The following is a 27151-nucleotide window of genomic DNA, read 5'->3' as shown; positions in this document are numbered from 1 at the left end:
TCCTAGTATTTATTTTAGGATTTTAATGGTTTTCTTACTTACATTTAAATATCTGATATACCTGAATTAACTTCAGTAAAAGACATAGTTCCAACTTAATTTTTTCCTTAATGGTTGACCAGTTACCCCAGTTACCCCATGTCATGTATTCAATAATCTGGCTGTCTGTTGATTAATGCCATGCCACTTTTATCATAAAGGTATCAACATCAAAGTTTTATCAAATATTTATATACTTATATGATCTGTATCAGGGTTCATTATAAGACCTTATACATTTTTCTTTGATCTTCCAGCCTATTCCTGAGCTTGTTTTAAATATTGTAACTTTATAACATATTTCATTATCTGATAGGGCTAGTCCTCTCATTTATTCATTTGGAATTTGGGGATACTCTTTTTCCCCCCCCAAAGAAATTTTTGAGTCAGTTGATTTAGATTCTTAACAACAAACAAACAAAAAAACCTTCCTTGGTATTTTAATTGGAATATCATATTTCACAGATCAACTTAAAGAGAACTAACATTTTTATTATGTTGAATCTTCCCAATATGGTATTGTCTTTTAATTCCTTGCTTCACAAAGCACAATCTGTGGCACTAGAAACACCTGGGAGCTGCAGACTCCCAGGCTACCCTGGACCTACCCACTCAGAATCTGTATTTTAATAAGATCCCCAGGTAATTGGTTTGCACCTTCCACTGTTTCAATACACTATAAAACAAGCCACTAATTTCATTTTTATTAACTTGTTTTCAGAATGCAATAATAAATTGTCAGGTGTTCAGTGAATAGCTCTTGTCTGTTTAGCATAAACAAACAACTGTGGAGAGACCCAAAGATATGGGCAGAACCATCAATGCATACTCCTGTCCAGATGGTGATTTGAGAATACCTAAGACAAATATTATGAAGTAGCAAGAACGAAGGCATTAAAACATAAGTGCTATAGCTGTGAGGGACACGCTGAGAAGACCAGAGATTATGATCCCCACCCAGCAACCCACAGCAATGTCACTATGGGAAAAGTTGTCCACTGTCCCACCCCAGTTCCAGGGCAGCAGTGCAGAAGTTTTGCCCAGGGAGAGAGGCTGTGTATTTGTCTGTTTTCACACTGCTGTAAAGAACTACCCAAGACTGGATAATTTTATAAAGAAAAGAAGATTTGATTGACTCACAGTTCTGCATGGCTAGGGAGGCCTCAGGAAACTTACAATCATGGTGGAAAGTGAAGGGGAAGTAAAGCACATTTTCACAAGGTAGCAGGAGAGAGAGCACGTGCAGCTGAAACTGCTACTTTAAAAACCATCAGATCTCGTGAGAAATCCCTCACTATCATGAGAACAGCATTAGGTAAACTGCCCCCATGATCCAATCACCTTCCACCAGGTGTCTCCTTTGACACATTGGAATTACAATTTGAGATGAGACTTGCGTGGGGGCACAGAGCCAAACCAAATCAGGCTAAAAATCAGAGGGCCATGGAATGTTGCCCAAGGGGACTTGCTTTATTTGGAACAGAGATGGGGAGCTCATGCCTAAGAACTGTGTGGGAAACAATGGAGTTTTTTAAGGTAAGCAATTTAGAGGAGGCTGGTAGTTCCACAATGTTAGTAGCAGCAAGTAAAATACTAAGCCAGCTATATGTTTAACAGAACAGAGAAAGAGACCACTAAGAAGAGCCCTTTGAGAGTTTGGGGAAGCCTCAAAGACTGGCAACACTTTGCCCCTGCAAAGGGTCCTGACTTTAATTGAATCAGAATGTAAAACAATTACTGTCTCAGGGTACTGTTGAAAGCAATAAAGCAATTAGCTAACAATTAATGAAGGCTGATGGCCAGGTGTGATGCCAATAGAGGTAGACCAGCTGTAAGCTTAGTAGGAAGATGCAGAGTCAAAGAGAACTCAGCAGAAGCAACAATTATCCCTGGTCATCAGGGCAATTGTATCCATGACCAAGGCTGCACCAGGTGAGGAGAAACATTAGAGAGTACTAACAGCAGGGGACCGGGCGCGGTGGCTTACGCCTGTAATCCCAGCACTTTGGGAAGCCAAGGCAGGCAGATCACGAGGTCAGGAGATCGAGACCATCCTGGCTAATATGGCGAAACCCCGTCTCTACTAAATGTACAAAAAATCAGCCTGGCGTGTTGGCGGGTGCCTATAGTCCCAGCTACTCGGGAGGCTGAGGCAGGAGAATGGCGTGAACTTGGGAGGTGGAGCTTGCAGTGAGCCGAGATCGTGCCACTGCACTCCAGCCTGGGTGACAGAGCGAGACTCCATGTCAAAAAAAAAAAAAAAAAAAGAGTACTAATAGCAGGGGAATAGACTTTACTGATCTAGTCCAGCCAAGTCACTCAACAAGTAACAAGCAAAAACTATGACAAGCCCAAGAAAGGGGTGGGAGGGATCAATATCAAGAATTGCTGTATCACCTAAAATATACAGCTTCCAACAAAAATTATGAGATAGGCAAAGAAATAGGAAAGCATGATCCACCCAGGGAAGGCAAAACAAACTGCCTTTGAGGGACAGCAGATGGTGGACTTAGCAGACAAAGTCTTCAAAGGAGCTATTCAAAAAACCAAAGGAAACCATGTTTAAAGAATTAAAGTAATAATAATGTCTCATCAAGTAACAAAAATCAATAAAGAGGTAGAAATTCATTTTTAAAACATAGAAAATCCAGAATCTTTTCAATATGATGACTGAAATGAAAAATTCACCACAGGAGACTGACAGCAGATTTAAGCCAGTAGAATAAAGCATTGGTAAACTTGTAGATTGATAGAGATTATGCAGATTGAGGAGCAGAGAGAAAAAAGAATGAAGAAAAATTAACAGTCTCAGAGAAATGTGGAACACCACTAAATGTACCAATATACAGGTAATGGGAGTAACAGAGAGAGAAAAGAAAGAGAAAGGAGTAGAAAAAATTATTCAGATATAATGGCTGAAAATTTCACCAATTTGTTGGAAAACAGTCAGCCACACATCCAAAGGGCTCAACAAACTCCAAACAGAAGAAATGCAAATAAATCCACACCCAGAGACTCATCACACTCAAAATGTTGAATGGCAAAGCAAAGAGAAAATATTGAAAACAGCAAGAGAAAACAATTCATTACATACAAGAGAAGCCCAACAAGATTAACAGCTGATTTCTCATCCAAAACAATGAAGGCCAGAAGGCAATGGGCTGAAAGAAAAAAACCTGCCACTCAAGAATATTAAATCCTCAAAATGATCTTTCAAAATGAAAGCAAGCAATCAACACACTCAGATCTTGGTTTCTAATGTCATTCTCAAATAAAAGACACCAAGCCTCCTTGGAGAAATGGTGGATTCTAGGACTGAGGCAGAAAATATCTAAGATGAGCTTAGAACATCTTCTGGTGCCAGAAAGGAAGTGCTCAAAAAAAAAAAAGCCATAAAGATGAAGAGAGTCAAAGGGACACCAAATTCAACTGAAAGAGCTCCCAATGGCCAACCTGGAACAATCTGAGCAACAAAATAAATAATGTAATACAGTCACATGCCACATAAAACATTTTGGTCAACAGTGAACCACTTATGAAGATGGTCCCATAAGATTATAATGCCATATCTTTACTGTACCTTTTCTATGTTTAGATATGTTTGGATACACAAATACTTAGCATTGTATTATAATTTCCTACAGCATTTAGTATAATAACATGTTTTTCAGGGTTATAGCCTAGAGCAACAGGCTACACAATAGAGCCTAGGTGTGTAGTAGGCTATACTATCTAGGTATACCATCATAGAGTATACTCTATAATGTTCACACAATGATGAAATTGCCTAACAATGCATTTCTCAGAATGTATCCCCATCATTAAACAATGCATGACTTATGATATTATAACCCAACATATAAAACAAGTATCTATGAATTGAAACTGATATAAATAAATGATGTTAAAAATAAATAAATGATGTTAAAAATAAATAAATGGGGGAGAATAGATAAATCTCCTATACAGAAGAATTCCAAATAAATTATGTGGAACCCCCACTCCTTAAGTATGGGCTGTACATAGTGACTTCCTTTCGAAGAGTACAGTATGGAAAGGAGGGAGAGTAACTTCACAGTGAAGAAATCCGTCACATACTATCCATCTACATGATCAAGGTTAACATCAATGATGAGTCATGTTGATAGTAGACTCCCTTGAAATGATGTGATGTGAATGGCACTTTATGTCTGTGGTCTTCCCCCTCAAAACACATAAACCCCAGTGTAATCATGAGAAAAACATCAAACAAATCCCAGTGGAGGAACATTCTACAAAAACCTGACAAGTACTCCTCAAAACTGTCAAGGTCATCAACATCAAGGAAATTCTGAGAAACTGTCTTAGCCAAGAGGAGCTTAAGGAGATATAGCAGTAAATATAATGTGGATATCCTGGGTGGGATCCTGGAACAGTTAAGGGACGTTAGGTAAGAACTAAGGAAATGTGACAAAAGCACAGACTTTGATTAATAATACTGTATCAATACCGGTTCATTAATTGTAAAAAACACATTTTACAGATATAAGAGGTTAAAATAGGGGAAACTGGGTATGAGGTGTATGGCGGTTCTCTGTGCTATCTTCACAATTTTCCTGTAAATCTAAAACTTCTAAAATAAAAGTTTATTTCTGAAAAATAAAGGAAAAATAATGACATTCCCAGATTAACAAAAACCTACAGAAGTCATGGTTGGCAGACCTGCCTTACAAGAAACACTACAGGAAGTTCTTCAAGCTGAAAACAAGTGATACCCTACAGGAATATGAAATCGACATTAAAAAAGTAGTGCAAATAAAATTAACTGTATAATAGGTAACTATAAAAGACAGTATAATTGCATATTTCTTCTCTTAACTGATTTAAAAAGCAAGTGTATAAAAATACATATATAATTGTATTTGGGGAACTATAACATGTAATCATGGAGTGTATTTGACAGTAACAGCACAAAGGAGGCAGGTTGAAACAAAGCTGTATTTACATAAGAAACATCAGATAGTAACTCAAATTCACAGGAAGAAATGTAAACAAAAAGGTTAATATGACAAACTCTGTGAACATATTTCATCTCCTTTCTTCTTTCAGCTTTTGAACTCCTCGCTCACACCATTTAAAAAAATTAACTCAAAATCGATTATAAACCTAAACATAAGAGCTAAAATTATAAAATCTTAAAAGAAGACAGAGGAGAAAATCTTCATGATATTGGGTAAGGCAATGATTTCTTATATATGACACCAAAAGCACAAGATCAAAAGAAAAAAAATGGATAAATTGGACTTCTACCAAAACTAAAAACGTTTGTGTTGCAGACAAAACTATCAAGAAAGTGAAAGAAAATCCACAGTATGGGAGAAAATATTTGTGAATCTTATACAGATGATCCCTGACTTACAATGGGTCAACTTAAGTTGCTTTTTTTTTTACTTTAAGATAGTGCTAAAGCAACACACATTCAGTAGAAACCATACTTCGAGTACCGACATAACCCATTTTTCACTTTCAGTACAGTATTCGATAAATTACATGAGACATTCAACACCCTATTATAAAACAGACTTTGTGTTCCATGATTTTGCCCAGTTGTAGGCTAATGTAAGTGTTCTGAGCATATTTAAAATAGGCTAGGCTAAGCTATAATGTTTAGTAGGTCAGGTATGTTAAATGCATTTTTAACTTACGATATTTTCAACTTACAATGGGTAAGTTGAAAAGATAAATAACCCAACTAAGCAAAAGACTTGACTAGACATTTCTCAAAGAAAGACAAGTGGCCAATAAGCACATGATAAGATGCTCCATGTCATTAGAAAATTCAAATAAAAACCACAATGAGATATCACTTCATACCAAGTAGGATGGCCATTTTTTAAAAAAACTGAGAATAACAAAGATGTACGGAAACTGGAACCCTCACACATTGTGGGAATATGAAATGGGGCAGCCACTTTCAAAAACAGATTGCTAGTTTTTCTAGGTGTTAGACATAGAATTACCATGTATAACCCACAATTCCACTTCTAGGTATATGTCCAAGAGAAAAGAAAACACATCAAGAGAAAAGAAAACACATCAAGAGAAAAGAAAACACATCAAGAGAAAAGAAAACACGTATCCACAGAAAAACTTGTACCAGGATGTTCATATCAGAATGACTCATGATAGTCCCGAAGTGGAATCCCAAATGTCCACCGAGTGATGAATGGATAAATAAAATGTGGTCTATCCACACAATGAAATGCTATTCAGCCATGACAATAAACAAATGATACATGATACAAGTGTACCTTGAAAATGTTATTCCAAGTGAAAAAAGCCACTCATAAAAGACCACATATTGTATAATCTCTTTTAAATGAAATGTCCAGAATACGCAAATCCACAGAGGCATAAAGTAGATTAGTGGCCGCCAAGAGCTGGAGGGTGAGAGTGGGGTGTGGGGAATGGAGAAGGACTTTTCTTTCTTTCTTTTTATAAATAAATGTACTTAAGTAGATTTTTGTTTTGTTTTGCTTTGAGATGGAGTCTCCCTCTGTCACCCAGGTTGGAGTGCAATGGCACAATCTCGGCTCACTGCAACCTCCACCTCGTGGGCTCAAGCGATTCTTCTGCCTCAGCCTCCCAAGCAGATGGGACTACAGGTGCCCACCACCACGCCCAGCTAATTTTTGTATTTTTAGTAGAGGCCGGGTTTCACCATGTTAGCCAGACTGGTCTTGAACTCCTGACCTCAAATGATCTGCCCACCTCAGCCTCCCAAAGTGCTGGGATTACAGGGTGAGCCATTGCACCTGTCCTATGGGGAAGGAGGTCTAATGGGTGCAGGGTTTTCTTCTGGGGTGATGAAAATGTTCTAAAATTATTGTGCTGATGGTTACACAACTCTGTGAATATATTATAATCCACTGAACTGTACACTTTAAATGGGTGATTATATGGTATATAAATTAAATTCCAATAAAGCTATTTTCAAAACATTAACAAGAAAACTAAAATATACTAAGCAGTGAATGCCCGGCTTTAAAAAAAAAATCAATTTTAAGTTTTACTTTTAATCTAATAACTATCAACCCAAGGAAAAAATAAATAAGGACCACAGCAATTCTGCATTAAGAGAGTTCACAGGTTTTTGCTTTAACTTTGCTTCTTGCCACTCTGTACTGAGCCTGGGGTTTTTTTGCAGAAGATGTTGGTTCTCCATCGAGAAAATGATGTGCGTGCTGTGATGTAACTTAGATGTGAATAATCCTGTGGCTTTGGGGCCACTGTAAGCAAATTTGGGGCCACACAAGACAATGACACTAATAATCATACAGTTTTAGAGGTTAACAAAGCGTCATTATATGTGGTCCTCTCTAGCCACTACAATAAGGGCAGTAGATCTATTTCACAGACGTGGAAACAGTCCTATTTAAAAGCTTGTTCAAGACTAGAAATTGGCAGCACCAAACCTCATACCAGGCCTTCTGATCACGAGTCCAGCACTCTTTCTCCTGCGCCCCAAAAAGTTATCTTTGCATCACATCCTATGTGCATTTAAGTTAGGGAAATTCAGCTATCAATTGTCAGCAAAGTAATGAGAGAGGTAAATTGCAATTTAGATAGGCAGGGAGCTCAGATGACTCCATTCACCTCTTCACACAGTGACCACAGGCCTTGGAGTGAGCCCAGGACAGAGGTCACAGGTCTGCTGTCCTTCAGTGGTCTCTGCTACAGGCTACTCAGGCTGTGAGTGTCTAGCCCGGGTATCAGGCGAGATGTCATATGGTTATGACTTCTCTCTCTGTTTCTCTCTCTCTCTCTTTCTGTCTCTCTTTCCTCTCTCTGTCTCTCCTTTACATCAAACATTCTATTTTGGCATGTGTACTTTTTTTCCTATCAGGGACATTACTACATGCATTAAACATTTTTCCTGGGGTTATAGACACGAAACTTTGAATATTGTACTTTATGGGTCACTTAAGGAATTCCCAAATGTTATTTGGACTCTACGAAATTTTTGTTTTCTGAGGTGACTCTAGAATCCAACTCAGCAGTAAAATGCGACACACCTGGACTGTAGGTCTCCAGGTGCCACTTTGTGCTTTGATGGCCTAGAGCTACTTTGATTTTTATGGTCTAGGCTTTTCTAGATAAACCAGCAAGGTGGCTTAGATCTTGGTGGACCTTGACTCAAGCCCTTATAAACACAAGGAGGCAAATACCAGAAATACCACATTTTGCCCTCTCCTACCTCCTCTACTTGTAGTGTTTCTTTTTCAATTTTGTCAAGTAGCTCTTTTCTCAGCAAGATCTCCTTGTCCAGATTGATGTATATTTCCATTGCCTTGTGAAGCTTGCTCTGAAATATAACAACACAGCAAGTCTTGAGCTAAGATGACCTCTCAGAACCGCAGGAAGGGGAGACAGCTCTTTGTTAACGAACAGAAAAGCAGGACCATCCAGAAAGTCCAAATTGCCTTTCTCACTGTTGCCCAGATTTTCCAAATCCTGATGTCTGAGAACTGGTGTGGTAGGAGGGGACCTTGGAGTCTTGTCCTCAGCTGGACAGGCAAAGAAGTAAGGCACACGGGGACCTAAATCCTGCCCTACTACTCACTAAGGAGATCTTTGGGGAGGTCCCAGAACCTTTCTAAACTTGGGTCCAGTCACCATGTAGGGTTGTGGAGAGGTGTACAGGAGACAGCCTGGTAGAGTGCTGAGGCACATGGAGAACATTCAACAAACAGCTGCCGTGACTATCTCATGTGGATGGAGAGTGGGGAATACTCCTCATAAGGTGGGTGCTACTGCTATCTCCATTTATAGGTGAGAGAACTGACCCTTAGGGAGGTAAAACCATTTCCCCAAGGACACAGAGACCAGGGGGAGCTGGGAACTGAGCCCATACAGTGAGATTCCACAGCCCACAGGCTCCACCACCGTCTCATCATCTAATGAGGCCGGGCCTGCTAGTTTTAGAGGAGTCCTGCAGGAGCACAGCCTTGCAGATTCCCACGGCATCATTGCCCTTCACCGGCTCCTGCAGGCCCCACCCCTGCTTCTTAGATTGGTCCCCTTTTGACCACTCTCTCTCAGTGGGGAAGAGTCAGCCAGAGGCGCTGGGATGTGCTTTGCTGAGCAGAGGAGTGGGCCAAGGGAAAGACACAGTGATTTGGGGGAGCTCACTCAACAAACCCTGAAAACCCACCCACCAGGCGCCAGTCCCTGCACCACGCACTGGCCAGTGAAGCAAACTAGGCTCTGCCACCAGAAGGCTGGCTCACAGCCCGGACAGTAGGGGAAAGGCAGTAAAATAATTGCAAGAAGAAATGTAAGACTGCAATTGTGCCAAGCTATCAGAATGCCAGGACAGGGTTGGAGAAGGTTTTCCTGAAAAAAAAAAAAAAAAATATATATATATATATATATATATATATATATAATATATATAATATATTAAAAATATTATATATATTATTATATATATATATGCTGGAAAGAGAGCTGAAAGGTTGAGTCAGTATGTCTAGGTGAAGAGGGAAGAGAACATTCCAAGCTAAGGAAAGAGCCAAGGAGAGGAGGATCTAATAGGAGCTGGGAGAGTGGGTAGAGAGTGGCAGGGCCACAGTCAAAGTAAAGGCAGGAGGAGGGGGCAAGGGCATTGCCCCAGGGTGTCAAAACAGAGAAGACTAGAACCACCTGCCTGGGGGACCTTCCAGCACCCAGGGGCCATTCTCTTCCCCACTCCTATTTTCAGGCCTCCCTTCTTAAGGCTCATTCCCTGTTCCATGTCCTGCCTGAGAATTGCTCTGCTAACGAAAGCAAAAGTGAATGAGACCAGACTGACAGGGTGAGGTGTGGGGCCAGGGAGATGGGGCAGGACTTTGCTGCAAATCCAGCAATTCAGGTGGGAGGAAGGAGAGTGGAGGGAAGACAAGTGGTCACCAACTTAGAGCGGCAGGGCAGGAAGGAATGGAGGTACAAGAGTAGCAGCGAGGCCATCACTGGCTCTGCCAGGGCAGTCTCCACGAAGGCTGATAAAAGCTGCATTGGTGATGCTGAGTCAAGATGTGGGTCCCTTGGGGAGGCCACTTCTGAAAAGGACTGCATTCACTTTCTATTGCTATGTAACAAATTACCACAGACTTTTGTGGCTTAGAGCCACACCCATTTATTATCTCACAGCTTCCATAGGCCAGGAGTCTGCACACAGTGTGGCTGGATTCTCCCCCACGGTCGCATCTGGCTGAAATCAAGGTGTCCGCCAGGGCTGTGGTTCTTGTCAAGGGCTCAGGGTCCTCTTCCAAGCTCCCTTATTGCTGGCAGAAGGTACTTCTGTGAAGCTATAGGACCAAGGCCCTTGTTTTCTTTTGGGCTATCAGCAGGAGGTCGCCTCAGCTTCCAGAGGTCCCTCTTGAATCCCTTCCATATGGCCCCTCTGTCTTTAAGCCCACAATGGAGAAGACCTCCTCCAGACATTTCTCCTCATGGTTCATATCTATGACTTCCTCTTCCAGAGAAACTGTTCTTTCAAAGGGCTCGTGTGATTAGGTCAGGCCAAGTGGGTGATCTCCCGGTCTTTAGTCAACTGTGCCATACAGTATAACCGACTCATAGAACAGAACAGAACTTAACGGAAACCATCATATTCACAGTCCTGGCCGGAGATTACACAGGGTGTAGATACCAGGGGCTGGGGAGTCTTGGGGACATCTTAGAATTCTACCTACAAGGCCCCAGATCACTAGTTTACAGGCAGTCTGGAGTGACTCATCACAGCTGTAGTCACATGCTTACATTTCACCAAACTCCACCAGGCAGGGCTTGAGGGCATAAAGTCAGAGAAAAAGCTGCCACCTTGACTCAGGCTCACACATGAAACTCACAGAAGAGAAGAGCCCATTTCTGCCTGGTGCTGTCTCAATGCGGTACCCTTAGCACTTAGCCTGGTGCCTACCCTACTGAAGGTATTGGTACTTTTAGTATAGAGGAAAATTATTCTGCATGTCTTTAACAAGGTTTCATACTTGGGTGTTTGATATTTGTTTCTTTATTTTCATTTTCGGATTGCTGGGAGAATGAATGTTTCATATTTACATCAAAGTGGCCCCTCCTGTCACCCTCCCACGCCTACCAAATACACACCTGTTCTGCAAGCAGTTCATTCAGCAATATTGGCCAAGCACCTGCTTTGGCCAGGCACCATCCTTGATGCTGGGGACATAACACATACTAGATAGAGCATCATCCTGGTGACACAAAACTTGCTTCCAAGAGGTGAAGAATCTTGCCTAGATGAAGCACCTCCCCCAGCAGAACATTCAAGCACAGGCAAGGTCTGACTCCGCAACTCATTTGTTCTGCCTCCATTTCCCCCAGGAATGGCTCTCACTCTGCCCATGGTGGCCTGTGCTGCTGATCTCGGGTACTGCAAGCAATCTGCACTGCGTGTTTAGACCCATCCTAAAGAGGTCAGGCCCTGCAACCTGGCAGTTTGATTTTAAAAATCAGTAGCTCCATTTCCAAAACCCTTGGCTTTTCCCCCACAAGACCAGGCAGGCCCTGTGCTACTTAACTGATTCCACGGGATAAGATCGAGGTCCAGTGTGATCCAAGCAAGTACAACCCGCTCTCCAGGCAACGAGGGCCTGGGAGCCACAGGAATTGGTTTCCTCTATAAATAACAGTGATCAGATAAGCTAAAAACTGATGAGAGAAGCTAAAAGTAGAGGATCTGTCGGATGTTTATGACATAAATTTCAGAATGCCAGCACACTGTTTTCTACATACTTTATGCTGGAAAAGGCAGTCGGGTGGGATACACACAGAGTTAGGTGGGATGCACACTGGACTTGGAGTCCCATCTCTGTCAGTAACTTGTTGCTTGAATTTGGCAAATACTCTGCATCTTTTTTTTTTTTTGAGACAGAGTCTTGCTCTGTTGCCCAGGCTGGGGTACAGTGGCATGATCTCAGCTCACTGCAACCTCTGCCCCTGGGGGTTCAAGCAATCCTTGTGCCTCAGCCTCCCAAGTAGCTGAGATTACAGGTGTGCACCACTACGCCCAGATAATTTTTTGTATTTTTAGTAGAGACAGGGTTTTGCCATGTTGGCCAGGCTGGTTTTGAACTTCTGGCCTCAGGTGATCTGCCCACCTAGGCCTCCCAAAGTGCTGGGATTGCAGGTGTGAGCCACTGCTCCCTGTCTACTCTGCATCTTTGACCCTCGGTTTTTTCATTTGTAAAAGGAAAATGTTGAACAAACATAAACCTGGCCTAAATGCATTCACATTCACATTTTTAAACTGTGTGGACCAAACAAAGCCCATCTGCGAGCTACCTAAGCTCATAGCCACCGATATCACCTGGGCACTATGTGAGGGGTCAGCAAAACTTTTCTGTAAGGGACCACATAGTAAATATTTTAGGTGTTGCAAGCCCAGAAGCAAAATTGTGGGTATTGTGTACTTACATTAACAAGAGAAAAAAATCCTACCAACATTTTATCGATTCAATTCAAGATATAATAATATTTTAGAATATAGGTCTACTAATGAAAGAAATGGAATTTCTAGGGAAGAAACCAATGTTGCTTCATTTGGTTTCCAGTTAGTGTTTTCTATAATCAAATTGGTTATAAAGGTTCTTCTGTAATATCATTCTTAGCTCACACGGCAGTGGGTGGGGATACACTGGCCTGTAGTTGCTGAATACTACATTAGATGGTCTCTAGCAGGGTAACAAGATGGCCTCGTCTGTTGGGGCCAGGCCCTTTGTGTGCCTATAGTCTCTGCCTAATTATTAATAGTGCCTCTTTTCCCTCCCAAAAGAGTTCTGTTTGGATGATAAATTATTTAGTAGTTTTCTGATCTATAGCTAAGACTGCTTTCCTTTGCAGGGTTTTAAGCAGGAAAGTGCTTATAATGTGCTCAAATTAAACAGGGCTCTAAATGTGGTTAGTTCTCAAAACTCACCATCCATAAAAATCACTTGGGGAATTAACAACAACAATAAAAAAGAAAACAAAATAAATAAGATGCATAGCCCTCACCTCCTAATTCAATTAGTCAGAGTGGGACTAGTCATCTATCTATCTATCTATCCATCCATCCATCTATCTACCTACCTATCATCTATCTATCTTTTTTTTTTTTTCTTTTTAAAGAAAAACCCTGGTTCTCACACACAGCCAGGGTTATGGGAGCATTCAGGAAATTTCAGAACACATGGCTTGACAGTGAGGGGGCACCTAAGCGCTGTGTGAAACCGGAGTGCACAAGAACCTCCCTGTGGCCAGAAAGGTGAGTATGGAAAGCCTTGGGGGAGCCTTAGGCATCAGGGATGGCCTTACTTTGTAGGCATTGAGGACCTGCAGAGTATTTCCAGATGAGAGCTTTAGCTGGGTCAGTTCTTGATTCCTTGCTTCAATTGTTTCAAGAAATTGAGCGTTCTCTATCTTCAACTGCTGAAAATCAACATCATGAAGGGCCTCACCCACCTCTTCTTTCTACAGCTCAGAAAGATGAAAGAAAAGATGATACGTCAGCTGTGATTCTGAATGTATGGCTCACATCTTGCAACTCTTGATAAGACTTTGGAGGTCAGTCATCATTCAGTCATTCAACAAACACGTATTGGGCATCTGTTTGGTCCCAGGCATGGTGTTAGGCACTGGGAATAGAGATTTAAGTAAATACAATGTTCCCTGGCTCCAGGCAGTGCATATGAGGGTTTACAGACAAGCCATTGACTCAACAGTGTGGCGCAGTGGGATGTGTTGTTCGGGGGGAATGTGGGGGAGTGGGGGCAGAGGGCACACAGAAGTCGCTAAGCCAGGCCAGGGGAGGATGAAAGACTGAGTCACGCACAGAGGACATCCCACAGTGGATGGTGCCTAACAGGGCCATGAAGGAAGAGAAAGAATCAGGCCATTTAAAAGTTGTTTTTAACATGAAAAACCCAGGACAAGCAGCCCATAGATTCCCCCTTCTTTGATCATCTGATATTTCTGCACTGCAGTGCCCGAGTGTATAAGGTTCCCTCCCTGTCCTGGCCCACTTTACCAGCCCTGCCAGGTCTATGCCACTTTATATCTGTGGCAGACAACAGACCGACTTGGGAACTACTGTTCCTCACTCCCACACCTCACTCATGCTGTCTGTCCTATCTCCTGGGATTCATCTTCTTCCCCTTCCCAAAACAACACAACTTCCTTAAGCCCCAATACAACCATTCCTCCAGCTGAGATGCTCCCAACCTGTTTTCCACACCGGAGGGGGATCCCTCTCTCTGCTGAGCCCCTGGAAGCTTTAGCTCTGTGATCCTTGGTATGTAGCTTCTTTTTTTATTTTTCTTTTTTTCTGAGACGGAGTCTCGCTCTGTCACCCAGGCTGGAGTGCAGTGGCGCAATCTCGGCTCACTGCAAGCTCCGCCTCTAGGGTTCATGCCATTCTCCTGCCTCAGCCTCCCGAGTAGCTGGGACTACAGGCGCCCGCCACCATGTCCAGCTAATTTTTTTGTATTTTTAGTAGAGACAGGGTTTCACTGTGTTAGCCAGGATGGTCTCAATCTCCTGACCTCGTGATCCACCCACCTCGGCCTCCCAAAGTGCTAGGATTACAGGTGTGAGCCACTGCGCCCAGCCAGTCCTTGGTATATAGCTTCTGTATACAATTACACATATACACCTTTTCTCACAACACTGCTGCCCACTAGTCTAGGAGCTCACAAGGGCAGGGCCCGTGTCTGTGTTACCTCTGTGTAGCAGCAGCATTAAGGTTAAAGATCATCCATCTACTCCCTATCTCCAGCTTAAAGCCCCTCTTCAAGATGCCGGTGCTTGCATGAACCTCCAAGTACCAGGAACTGATGATCTGCAGACAGCTCCACTGGGACCACTCACTGCAGAATTTTTTCTTGCACTGAACTCAAATCTCCTTCCCTGACACCTCCATCCACAGCCCCAGCTCTGCTCTCCCTTCCTGCTGCAACCCTGAGCACTTGGAGACATGGCTGTGGCCCTCCTGGGCCCTCTCTCCTCGGGCACATCAGTCCCAGGCTCTTGGAGATGGTTTCTATTCCCGACATCTGGCTTGCTCTCCGATGTGAACTCTAGTTTGCCAATTCTTCCAAGGGTGGGGCTCACCCTGTGACATGACACTCCAGGTAGGGGCCGCTCAGACACAGCAGAGAAAGTCTACCCCTTCCTTGTTCTGGGCACTGTGTTTCTATAAGTGCAGCCTACGCCATAGCATCACCACCAGCTGAGCTGACTTTATCAGGTACTCTATGGCTAAGCCAACCTGTACCTGATCAGGTATTTTGGGGGATCAAAAGTGTAGGGTGTTACACTTGTCCTTCGTCACTTCATGCTGTTAAATCTGTCCCAGATTGCTGAGGTCTTTCTGGATCCCAAGTCACTCAAGCAATAGTGCCCCAACGTGTTAATTCTCCTGCCCAGTTTTGTGTCCTTGTCAGTAGCCCCCTTTGATGAGCATGCCACCAGTGCCCAAATTCAAGTTAATAATAAAAATATTGAGCTAGGAAAGGACGGAACCATGTTTGCCTTACTGCCTTTCATCAGGAGCCATTAGGGTCAGCTGGTGGTGATGCTAGACACATCAAAGCACATATAACTGTGCTACCAGGCCATTTTCCCAGAAAGGGCCAACAAGTATGTCTTGAGGGTCTTTTAAATTCACGCCAACTCTGTCTACAGAAAACCTCTGATTTGCCTGCACAGTCATCATATGAGTTTCCTATTGCTGCTGTAACAAATCACCACAAACCTTGTGGCTTTAATGCAAATTTATTATTTTATAGTTCTGGAGGTCAGGAGTCTGAAATGGGTTGGGAGGCTCAAATCAGGATCTCAGCGGGGCTGCATTTCTTCCCAAGGCTCTAGGGGAGAATCTGTTGTTTCCTTGTCATTTCCAGCTTCTAGAAGCTGTCTGCAGTTCTTGATTCCTGGCCCCTTCTCCCTAGCATGAAAGCTCATCACTCTGATCTCTGCTTCTGTTATCATAGCTTCTCCCACCCTCCTGCTTCCCACTGATAAGGAGAGAGATTATATAGGGCCCACCCAGGTAATTCAAAACCATCTCCCCATCTCAAGATCCTAAATTAATCACATCTGCAAAATCCTTTTTGCCATGTAAGTTAATGTATTCACTGATTCCAGGGATTAGGATATGGACATTTTGGGGTGGGGGTGGGAACCTTATTCAGCCTACCATGGTAACCTTAAAAAGAAACAGAGAGAGAGAGAAAGGACCACATACCTGCCTCAATTGTGAAAGCAGTTTTTTCCTCTGAACTTTGAGAGAAACATTTTTCAAACGTAATTTCTCCTTCATATTATCCTAAAACATAAAGGCATATTTTAATGCATTTAATCTATTTCTCTCCTTTTTCCCATTGGTTTGAAAAGTGGATGGTTCTGGGGCTGCAAACCAAACCTTGAGCCCTAACATTCTGTCACTTATTTTAGGTCCTTTTACTTCTACTTAAGCTGGGGCTGGTATGATATTTCATGACCAAGAAGCAGAACACATTGGTTTTGCAACATGCAAATTTTACATTGCTTTCAAAATCAAGATTATTTGGGTGTATGCTACTGTAGGGGTCTTTCCTGACAAAATGATCTTATGATTTTTGGTCTTGTATTCCCATGGTAGTTTACATAATTTTTATTACTCTTAACATGTTAGGGTTAGTAACCCTACCTTGTCTCCAGGATCTAAAGCTTGACATATTGTAAAATCTCTGGAAATGAAGGTTACCCCCCAAATTCTCCTTTTTTCTCATAACAGCCCAAGGTCTATCTCCTGATAACAAAGGATCTCAAAGAGCTTTAGATTCACCTGTAATCCCAGCACTTTAGGAGGCCAAGGTGGGTGGACTGCTGGAGCCCAAGAGTTCAAGACCAGCCTGGGCAACACAGTGAGACCCCATCTCTATAACAATTTTTTAAAAGGTTTTTTTTTTAAAATTTGAAGAAGAGATTTACCTGTCCTACTCCACAGTCATCTCTCTAGACAGGCTGGACCAGACCAGTCTCATACCTTTCTCAAGAAAAGATAACAGATCTTGAAACAAATAACAAAAAACAGAAATCAATCTGAGGTACTATTAATATACATCCTGCCTGGCTGGTGTTAACCTTGATAAACATGCATTCATTCATTCATTCATTCATTCATTTATTTATTTTTTCTGAGATGGAGTCTTGCTCTGTTGCCCAGGCTAGAGTGCAGTGGCGTGATCTCGGCTCACTGCAACCTTTGCTTCCCAGGTTCAAGCAATTCTCCTGCCTCAGCCTCTCAAGCAGCTGGGATTACAGGCGCACACCACCTCACCCAGCTAATTTTTGTATTTTTGGTACAGATAGGGTTTCACCATGTTGGCCAGGCTGGTCCTCCAGCTCCGATGATCCGCCTGCCTCAGCCTCCCAAAGTGCTGGGATTACAGGCGTGAGCCACTGCGCCCAGCCATAAACATACATTTTAAAACATGCATATACACATACACTTTCAGGGATGCAAAGAAAATCTGCATATGTGGGCAACATTTATGGTAGACCAAATGGAGCTAGGCTGCTTCACATGGACGATTTCTATAACATCCCTGCAAGAATGTTTTTTCCCTTTTTAAGCTCCGTCTGCCAACTCACCCTCCGGCGGTTCGTGTCCTCTATGTATTTCATCACTTTCTGAGTGGCCAAAATACTCCCTTTCTTCTTGGATATGGCTTTTAGAATATCTTTTTCAAACTCATGCACTGCTCTCGCAACTTCATTCCATCGAATTTCAGCCTCCTCAATGATCGCCTGGGGGATCAGCACAAAGAGAGAAGAATGTTTCCAGCAATCTTCAAGGATGTGTCCTCTAAGAAAACCTAAGTTCCCAGGCCTCTTTGTGTCCCAAAATATGTTTCTTCTTAGTCTTAGGAACATATCCTTAAGATACAAACTTGACTATTCAATGTTATTAGTTAAAAGCATTCTTTGAAAAATAGAATCCATAAAAAGAGAGCAAACAAAAACAGATGTCAGGTATCTATCTTTTTTTTTTTTTTTTTTTTTAATGGAGTCTTGCTCTGTCGCCCAGGCTAGAGTGCAGTGGCACAATCTCGGCTCACTGCGACCTCCGCCTCCCGGGTTCACGCCATTCTCCTGCCTCAGCCTCCCGAGTAGCTGGGACTATAGGTGCCCGCCACCACGCCCGGCTAAATTTTTGTATTTTTAGTGGAGATGGGGTTTCACCGTGTTAGACAGCACGGTCATGATCTCCTGACTTTGTGATCCACCCGCCTCGGCCTCCCAAATTGCTGGGATTACAGGCGTAAGCTACCGCACCTGGCCTTTTTTTTTTTTTGAGAGAGAGTCTCGCTCTGTTGCCCAGGTTGGAGTGCAGTGACACAATCTCAGCTCACTGCAACCTCCGCCTCCCCGGTTCAAGCAATTCTCCTACCTCAGCCTCCTGAGTAGCTGGAACTACAGGCACCCACCACCATGCGGGTGGTGTCTCTTAGCTAATTTTTGTATTTTTAGTAGAGAAGGGTTTCACCAAGTTGGCCAGGCTGGTCTTGAACTCCTGACCTCAGGTGATCCGCCCACCTCAGCCTCTCAAAGTGCTGGTACTACAGGCATGAGCCACCATGCCTGGCCAAGGTATCTATCTAGATATGTATTTCCATATTTGAGATTATTTATCCATTAAAAATATCTGTAAGGATATACATCAAAACATGAACCACAGTTACATCTACAGAGATGGATTAGTGGGGAAATAAAGAGGCACTCTTATTATATTTCTGTTACTTTTAAAAGAAGACATTATACTTCCAAGCCTGAGTATTTGAGGGGAGAGAATGGAAAAAAATAAAGAAGATATTATAAAGTCAGGTATGGTGCCCGTAGTCCCAGCTGCTCAGGAGGCTGAGGCAAGAGGATTGCTGGAGGCCAGAAGTTTGAGGCTGTAGTGTGCCATGATCGTGACTGTGAATGGCCACTGCACCCCAGCCTGAGCAATGCAGTGAGGCCCCATCTCTTAAAAAAAAAAAAAAAAAAAAAAGTTTTAAAATGAATATATGTATTGACATAAAGAGATGTTGTTAAGTGAAAAATATAGTTTACAAAATAACATGATACTATTTTTTAGAAGAAATTCATATATGCATAGAAAATTATCTAAACTGTAGGAGGTAAATGGAAAGTCAACAGAAATTACCTGTGAGTGGTAAATTGTGAATGTTTTCAAATGTTCTTTTAGCTTAACTGTATTTTTCAACATTCTACAACATAGATTGCCTGGAAATAAGAAAACACTTACACACACACACATTACTATAAAAAATACAGTGGAATGGTATCTGCAGCCAGACTGCAAATCATCCTAGTTCAGACTTTTTTTCTGGGCACCAAGAAGCAAAAGCATTTTCACTGGCTGACCTCAGGCTCCAGCCTCTTCCCAGCCCCATCATCTCCACATGGTAGAACATCAATCCACCTGAAATGCTGCTTTCAACACGTTGCTCTCCTACTCAAGTATCCTCAGTGAGGTCCAGCTTTCTAAGACATCAAAGATAAACTCCTTGGCATGGCTCTCAAGAAATCATTGCCTTACTCAACCTGACTTCCTGAAGCAGCCTCCAAAGTAGCCTCTTCTCTAATCACACCAGCCTCCTCAATGTCATGAGCTCACCATGCTTGTGCCCACCTCCACTTCCTTGCCCATGTCATTCTATTTACCTGGGGTGCCTTTCTTTCCCTGTGCCTTAAACAGATGTCATCATTCTTCAAGATCATGCCAAGTCCCTTTTAAGCCCTACCTCCTCAACACATTCTTTTTGACCACTCTAGCCCATACTGATCTCTGTCTCTGCACTTGATGCTTACATTGCACAACCTAGCAGGTCAGGATAACGCTACCACATCCCAACCTCCTTTAACTTGCTAGAATTCAACAATGCATGTTTGGAAAGAGAGAGAGGAGGGGTGGGAGAGCGGTATCAGTTGATGTATACAGATGGTTGCATCAATGGGAGACATGAGTCTACTGATCGGTCCCTCTTGAGACAAGTGTGATTCTGTGAATGCCCACATTTAGAAACAGAAAAATAGAAAACTTTAGAAATAGAACAGAAGTATCTATTTTTCATACAACATGGGTCTCAAATGCAAGCCAACAACGTCATCCTGTGGGCAACCGAATTAACAGTGATGTTTCTTCTCTGGAGGAAATTGACTGTATTGGACTCACTAAGAGACACTACTATATTAGTCTGTAACAGGGCATGAACCATGGGCACGTGTGCCGTATAGAAATGCTGACCTAGGGGCCGGGAGCAATGGCTCACGCCTGTAATTCCAGCACTTTGGGAGGCTGAGGCCGGTGGATCACGGGGTCAGGAGATCGAGACCATCCTGGCTAACATGGTGAAACCCTGTCTCTACTAAAAATACAAAAAAAATTAGCTGGGCATGGTGGTGGGTGCCTGTAGTCCCAGCTACTTGGGAGGCTGAGGCAGGAGAACGTCATGAACCTGGGAGGCGGAGCTTGCAGTGAGCTGAGATCGCACCACTGCACTCTAGCCTGGGCAACTGAGCAAGACTCCGTCTCAAAAAAAAAAAAAAAAAAAAAAAGAAGAAAAAAAAAAGAAATGCTGACCTAGGGACTTTTCACTCAATTCACTGACTGTGATGGTTAATATTAGGTTTCAACTTGACTGGATTCAGGGATGCCTAGATGGCTGGGAAAGTATTGTTTCTGGGTGTGTCTGTGAGGATGTTGCCAGAAGAGACTGATATTTGAGTCTGTGGACAGGGAGGGGAAGATCCACCCTCAATGTGGGTGGGCACCATCCAATTGGCTGCCAGAGCAGCTAGAGCAAAGCAGGTGGAAGAAGGTGGATAAGCTTGTGTACTGAGACTTCTGGCTCTCCCTCTTCTTCCCACGCCCGACAATTCCTTCCGCTCCTCCTGCCCTCAGGCATCAGACTCCAGGTTCTTTGCCTTTAGACCCTGGGACTTGTACCAGCGGCTTCCTGGGGGCTGAAGGGCCTTCGGCCATAGAGTAAAGATTGCACTGTTGGCTTCCCTGGTTTTGAAGCTTTCAGACTTGGACTGAGCCACTACCGGCTTCTCTCTTTTCCCAGCCTTCAGACAGCCGATCGATTGTGTGGGACTTTGCCTTTTAATCATGTGAGCCAATTCCCCCTAATTAACTCCCTTTCATATATACATGTATGCTCTTGGTTCTGTCCCTCTCGAGAACCCTAATACCCTAACTTAAACCTCAAACCTGTTGTATTATTAAGAAATTACTGTAGGCCGGGCATGGTGGCTTACACCTGTAATCCCAGCACTTTGGGAGGCCAAGGCAGGAGGATCACGAGGTCAGGAGATCGAGATCATCCTGGCTAATAGATGAAACCTCTTCTCTACTAAAAATACAAAAAAATTAGCCAGGCATGGTGGCGGGTGCCTGTAGTCCCAGCTACTCAGGAGGCTGAGGCAGGAGAATGGCATGAACCCAGAAGGCAGAGCTTGCAGTGAGCCGAGATCGTGCCACTGTACTCCAGCCTGGGCAATAGAGCAAGACTCCATCTCAAAAAAAAAAAAAAAAAAAGAAATTATTGTAAAATTTTAAGAGCATTTAGGGTTATCGTGGTTATGTCTTCTAAAAGAATTCATATATTAAAGATATATACTGAACTATGTACAGAGATTCACTAGGATTTCACTTCCTAGTAACCCAGCCAGATGAAGGGAAAGTTGATCAACCAAAAGAGGCCATATGTTGATGATCACTGCACCCAGGTGTTGAGTACATAGGGGTTTGTTGTGCTAGCCTCTCTACATTTGTGTATTTTTGAAATTTCCCATAAAAAAAAAAGTTCGAGGCCGGGCGCGGTGGCTCACGCCTGTAATCCCAGCACTTTGGGAGGCCGAGGCGGGCGGATCACAAGGTCAGGAGATCGAGACCACGGTGAAACCCCGTCTCTACTAAAAATACAAAAAATTAGCCGGGCGCGGTTGTGGGCGCCTGTAGTCCCAGCTACTCGGGAGGCTGAGGCAGGAGAATGGCGGGAACCCGGGAGGCGGAGCTTGCAGTGAGCCGAGATCGCGCCACTGCACTCCAGCCTGGGCGACACAGCAAGACTCCGTCTCAAAAAAAAAAAAAAAAAAAAAAAAAAAAAAAAAAAAAAAAGTTCGAAACTATGTCGTCCCCACAAGCAGGTGGTAAGTTCCTTGAAGATAGGCCCTGGATTCGCCTCATCCTACTTGTGTTTCTTCTAAAGCCCCAACAATCACATGAACCCACTCTAGATACCTCTTGATGGGGTGGAGGTGGGGAGCCCGGGCAGGACAGGCTGCGCCGGGAGGAAAGTGTACCTCGTGATGCTGCATGTCGCGTTCCGCATTTGCCCTCATGTGCCGTAAGTCATCCTTCGTGTCTTCCAGCTCCTTTTGTACCAGCTCAAGTTTTTGGTCGACAGTCAGGCCCACCCCACGGTCCACACCTGTCCGGGATTTGGATCTACGCCTGCCTCGAAACTGCAACCCAACAGAAACAAAGCCATTGTCAAAGAGGAATTAGTAATAAACCAGCCCAAGGTAGGCATCGAAATGATCCTCTGACCTGCTAGAAGTTCCCCAGAGTGACAGCCGGGGAGAATAAATTCACGGTAAAAGGATGCTGGATATTAGGCCTGAGCTGACATTTATTTCTCAAGTCATCGTAAGCCCCTGCACTAAATACTTCAAAGGCCTATGTTTGACAATGAAGTGAAAATAAATAAGGGTAAACATCTTGAGGTGGAAAGGCTGTGAAGCTGCTATAGACTAGCATTCAAGTCAAAGACAGGGGAAGCTCAGAGGTACTTCCTGAGCTGAACACAAGAAAGAAACTGCATCCGGGGGGGACTGTGTTCAGCAAAACAGACAAACAAACATCTTGGACTTTCTATGCATTTAAGGCAAAGGTCAAAAGTGGGTGGTCCAGGGTACATACGGGTTTGCTTGGCCCTCAAAGGATAAGCCTCCACAGATAACCCCTTTGAGACAAGGGCCTGTGCCAGGCCTACTTTCCTCATTTAGGTGGCTGGCGGGGCCTTGTAAACAGTTGAGTCCCTTCATTTAAATGATTTTTTTTTTAAATTCTTTTGAGACAGAGTCTTGCTCTGTTGCCCAGGCTGGAGTGCAGCAGTGTGATCATAGTTCACTGCAGCCTCAAACTCCTGGGCTCAAGTAATCCTCCCACCTCAGCCTCCCAAGTAGCTAAAACTACAGGTGCATGTCACTACATCTGGCTAATTTAAGAATGTTCTTTTGTAAAGATGGGGTCTAGAAATATTGCCCAGGCAGGTCTCGAACTCCTGGTCTCATGTGACCCTCCCACCTTAGTCTCCCAAAGCGTTGGGATTGCAGGCCTGAGCCACTGCGCCTCACCAAAAGAAATTCTTTCAAGTAAACTAAGATATGCTGGGAGAGTCAATCCACTATTAACTGAACCCAATTTCTTTCGTAGTCACTTGAAAGAGAAACCCTAGAGGGCAAAGAAAAATCAAAAGTAAAACAGGGAGAAGAAGGTCCCATGGTCAATTGGCCATAGAGGGCACACCAAAGGCAGATACACAAATGCCACTTGCATTTAAGGGGACAAACAATAAAAGAATGTTCTAGATCTCCATTGTGTACCTGTGCATAATCTGCTGCTGACATTTTAATTTCTGATAATCGTGAAGGTCGCTGATCCCTGGGCTCCAGTTTAGCGTAATATTTCTCAAACATCTCAGTCTCAGTTTTGAGAGCAGAGTTTACATAGCTGCAAGACAGGGTACCTGAGTAAGTTCTAGTAATAAGAGTTTAAACCCCAAATAACTAGTGTTTAATAACTAATGGACCTGCAAGACCCCTTAACCTCTTGGTGCCTTAGTTTCCTCACCTATAAAATGGGTATAAGAATAGAACTTTAGGGTTCCAATAAGGAAGACAAAGCCTCTGGGACAGTGCCTGACATGTGCTATATATTTGATATTTTTATTAATATGTTTATGAGCCATAAAATTCAGAACACTAGTATTACATTGAAAATTGTCATAGGTTTCAAGTATCATTGAACCCATTTGGGAAATTATTTCTGAATTACTATATATTATATATATACATATTTTTTTAATTTGTTTAAGAGACAGGGTCTTACTCTGTTGCACTCACTGTAACCTTGAACTCTTGGGATCAAGCAATCCTCCTGCCTCAGCCTCCCAAGTAGCTAGGACTACAGGTGCACAACGCCATGCCTGGCTAATTTAAAAAATTTTTTGTAAAGGTGGTATCTTGCTATGTTATCAAGGCTAGGCGCCAACTCCCGGCCTAAAGTGATCCTCCCACCTTGGTTTCCCAAAGTGCTGAGATTACAGGCAATAATAGTCACTGTGCCCATCCTGAATTACTATATTATTGAAGTTACACACACCCACAATCTTCAGATGTTTCCTTTGGTTTATGTTTTTCAGTTCTTTTATTTCCAGCACTCAATAGATGAAAAGTATCAACCAGAAGTTTATCATAAACTGTGGAAAACTTTGAACAGAGGAAAAGAAAACATACCTAGTTTATCCTGTATATGCCAAGGTTATAACCTTTTTAACTTCTTAACTTCTCTTATGTGTGTATGTGTGTGTGTGTTACACACATATATATATGTATATATATATAAGAGAGAGAGAGAACAACTTTGATGTTTTCATGTGTTATTGATCTATTACATTGGCACAAAAGTAACTGCAGTTTTTGCTATTACTTTTAATAATTCCTGTTTGGCTGAATTTTAAGACTAGTGGGGCCAGATATGGTGGCTCACACCTGTAATCCCAGCCGAGGCAGGTGGATCACCTGGGGTCAGGAGTTCGAGATCAGCCTGATCAACATGGTGAAATCCCATCTCTACTAAAAGTATAAAAATTAGCTGGGTGTGGTGGCAGGCGCCTGTAATCCCAGCTATTCGGGGGCTGAGGCAGAAGAATCACTTGAACCCAGGAGGCAGGGGTTGCAGTGAGCCAAGATCATGCCATTATACTCCAGCCTGGGCGACAGAGCGAGTGAGATTCCATAACAAAAACAAAACAAAACAAACTAGTGGAAAAGGCTGAATAGAAAACACAATCTATCAAACTAGCTTGCTTTTTCAGATTATATCATGCTCCAGGTGTGTGTAGTCTGTGGAGTCACACCTGAGTTTGAATCCCAGCACTACCACTGACTAACTGTGTGAACCTAGGGAAGTGACTTAACCTCTGTATCTTTGTTTCCTTACCCACCTCCTAGGGTTGCAGTGTCATCATATAAGATCATATATGTAAATGCATAGTACATAGGAACACTCAAAAATGAGAACTATTAGTAATAATACCTCAGTTCTGACCTAAAGTATTTGTAGCTGTGAAGAAGTAACATCTATTCAGCTGCTAGAGCTAGGATATTCTGTGCAAGACCAGTAAGTTGTACAACTAAACTACATCATGGAATCTTGATATCCAATTTACTTGCTATAGTAGTAGATATAAAGTAGACTGCAAAACTAAAATAAAATAAAATAAACGCAGACTATTGGGCCAGTCATTATTTACTATCCATCTCCATGCTTATATCCATGTTCAGGCACACGTTGCCTCATACTAAAACCATCTCAATAGCTAGGTTTCTATTCTGCTGCCGTGTTAGTTTTATCACAGATTTTTTCTTTCTTTTTTTTTTTTTTTTGGAGACTTAGTCTCTCTCTGTCGCCCAGGCTGGGGTGCAGTGGCACAATCTCGCTTCACTGCAACCTCCGCCTCCCAAGTTCAAGTGATTCTCCTGCCTCAGCCTCCAGAGTAGCTGGGATTACAGGCACGTGCCACCACGCCTGGCTAATTTTTGTATCTTTAGTAGAGACGGGGTTTCACCATGTTGGCCAGGCTGGTCTCGAACTCCTGACCTCAAGTGATGCGCCCGCCTCGCCTCCAAAAGTGCTGAGATTACAGGCGTGAGCCACCGTGCCCGGCCTTATCATAGAATCTTAGCATCAGAAAAGGGCTTAGAAGTCACCTGGTCCAACTTGCCTCTGTAGAATTGTGGATCGGCTAAGCACACCGTCTGGCACAAGAGAGACTCATCCGGCTGAAACTCTCACTTCCCCAATTACCCTCCGGGCTTCCCACCACCGGCCCCACCCCCTCGCCCCACCACCCCGATCTAGCTCCACCAACAGCTTGTTGGTTCAGTGGTGGTGGAGACGCAGGAGCAGAAGCAAAGTCTCCCCAGTGCTCAATGCGGGCTTGGATCTTCTCCATGCTAGTCCCCGGGTCGGAGGCCGCCCCGGGAGGAGGGCCCAGGAGGAAGAGGGGCGGCCCCTAGGCGCTGGCCGCGGTACCTGAGCTCCTCCACCAGCCCGCACAGCTGGATAACAGGCAGCTCCTGCTCCGACCCTTCATGGGAGTCGGAGAGGACGCTCTCGATCTCATCATCAGTCATCACTCTGCCGAAGTGGTCCCTGCCAATGCCGTGTGCCCAGGAGCTCCGGGTGCCGGCGGCCACACGTCACTCCGGCTGCGACGCGGCGATGCGGCGGCGCGTTACCCGGGCGACCAGACGCGAGGAAAGGGGTGGGGCTTCCGGTGGCCCCTCCCCACCCTGCCCCGCCTGTCTCCGTGCGGACCCAGCCAGTTTGCTGGCATTGACCGCACACCTAAGTGCGTTCAGTTTCACTTCTTTAACAATAACTCTTAAATTAATAGTAATAATAGCAGCTGCTGTTTCTCAGCACTTACTGTGTCCTTGGCATCGTGTTTAGCATAGTTTATGAAAAACCTTCGCCACAACCTTATAATGGTATCTATCACTCTCTCCATTCTCCCAATAAGGAAACTGGGGCCCAGAAAATTAACACAATTTATCAGTGTCCTTTTTCCCCTGTCCCACTGGGAGGCCCCTGCTCTGTTCACCACCTGGGGCTTCCTACATGCTAACAGCAGCTCCTCTCAGATAGTAACATCCTGCATTTCTGGAAGGAAAAAACGTGGCTGATAAAAATGGGTATACATTCAAGAGACATCCCTAAATAGTTTCTGAATATCTACTGTGTCCT

General features: G+C 43.5%; 1 protein-coding gene across 13 annotated transcripts in view; it reads right to left on the bottom strand.

Annotated features, from left to right (window-relative positions):
- Positions 1-26603, bottom strand: part of CFAP263 (cilia and flagella associated protein 263) — a 78445-nt gene extending 51842 nt beyond the window's left edge. For 4 of the 13 annotated variants that reach the window (XM_045383134.3, XM_074027137.1, XM_074027138.1 and 1 more), the window contains exons 1-7: positions 26438-26603; positions 23725-23851; positions 22420-22581; positions 17695-17850; positions 16304-16384; positions 13375-13530; positions 8276-8383 (exon numbers count right to left, since the gene is read on the bottom strand). In XM_045383134.3, coding sequence (XP_045239069.2) covers positions 8276-8383; positions 13375-13530; positions 16304-16384; positions 17695-17850; positions 22420-22581; positions 23725-23851; positions 26438-26538 — 891 coding nt within the window. In that variant the 5' untranslated portion in view covers positions 26539-26603. Of the gene's footprint in view, positions 1-8275; positions 8384-13374; positions 13531-16303; positions 16385-17694; positions 17851-19252; positions 19333-22419; positions 22582-23724; positions 23852-26112; positions 26373-26437 lie in introns of those variants that run through there. The other 9 variants (XM_074027143.1, XM_074027142.1, XM_074027139.1 and 6 more) reach the window with 7 other exon arrangements.
- Between the last annotated feature and the right edge of the window lie 548 nt (positions 26604-27151).

The sequence above is a fragment of the Macaca fascicularis genome, chromosome 20 (assembly GCF_037993035.2).
Source record: "Macaca fascicularis isolate 582-1 chromosome 20, T2T-MFA8v1.1".
NCBI classification, from domain to species: Eukaryota; Metazoa; Chordata; class Mammalia; order Primates; family Cercopithecidae; genus Macaca; species Macaca fascicularis.
Note: the sequence above shows the minus strand (reverse complement) of the source record. Positions and strands in the feature narration are given on the sequence as shown.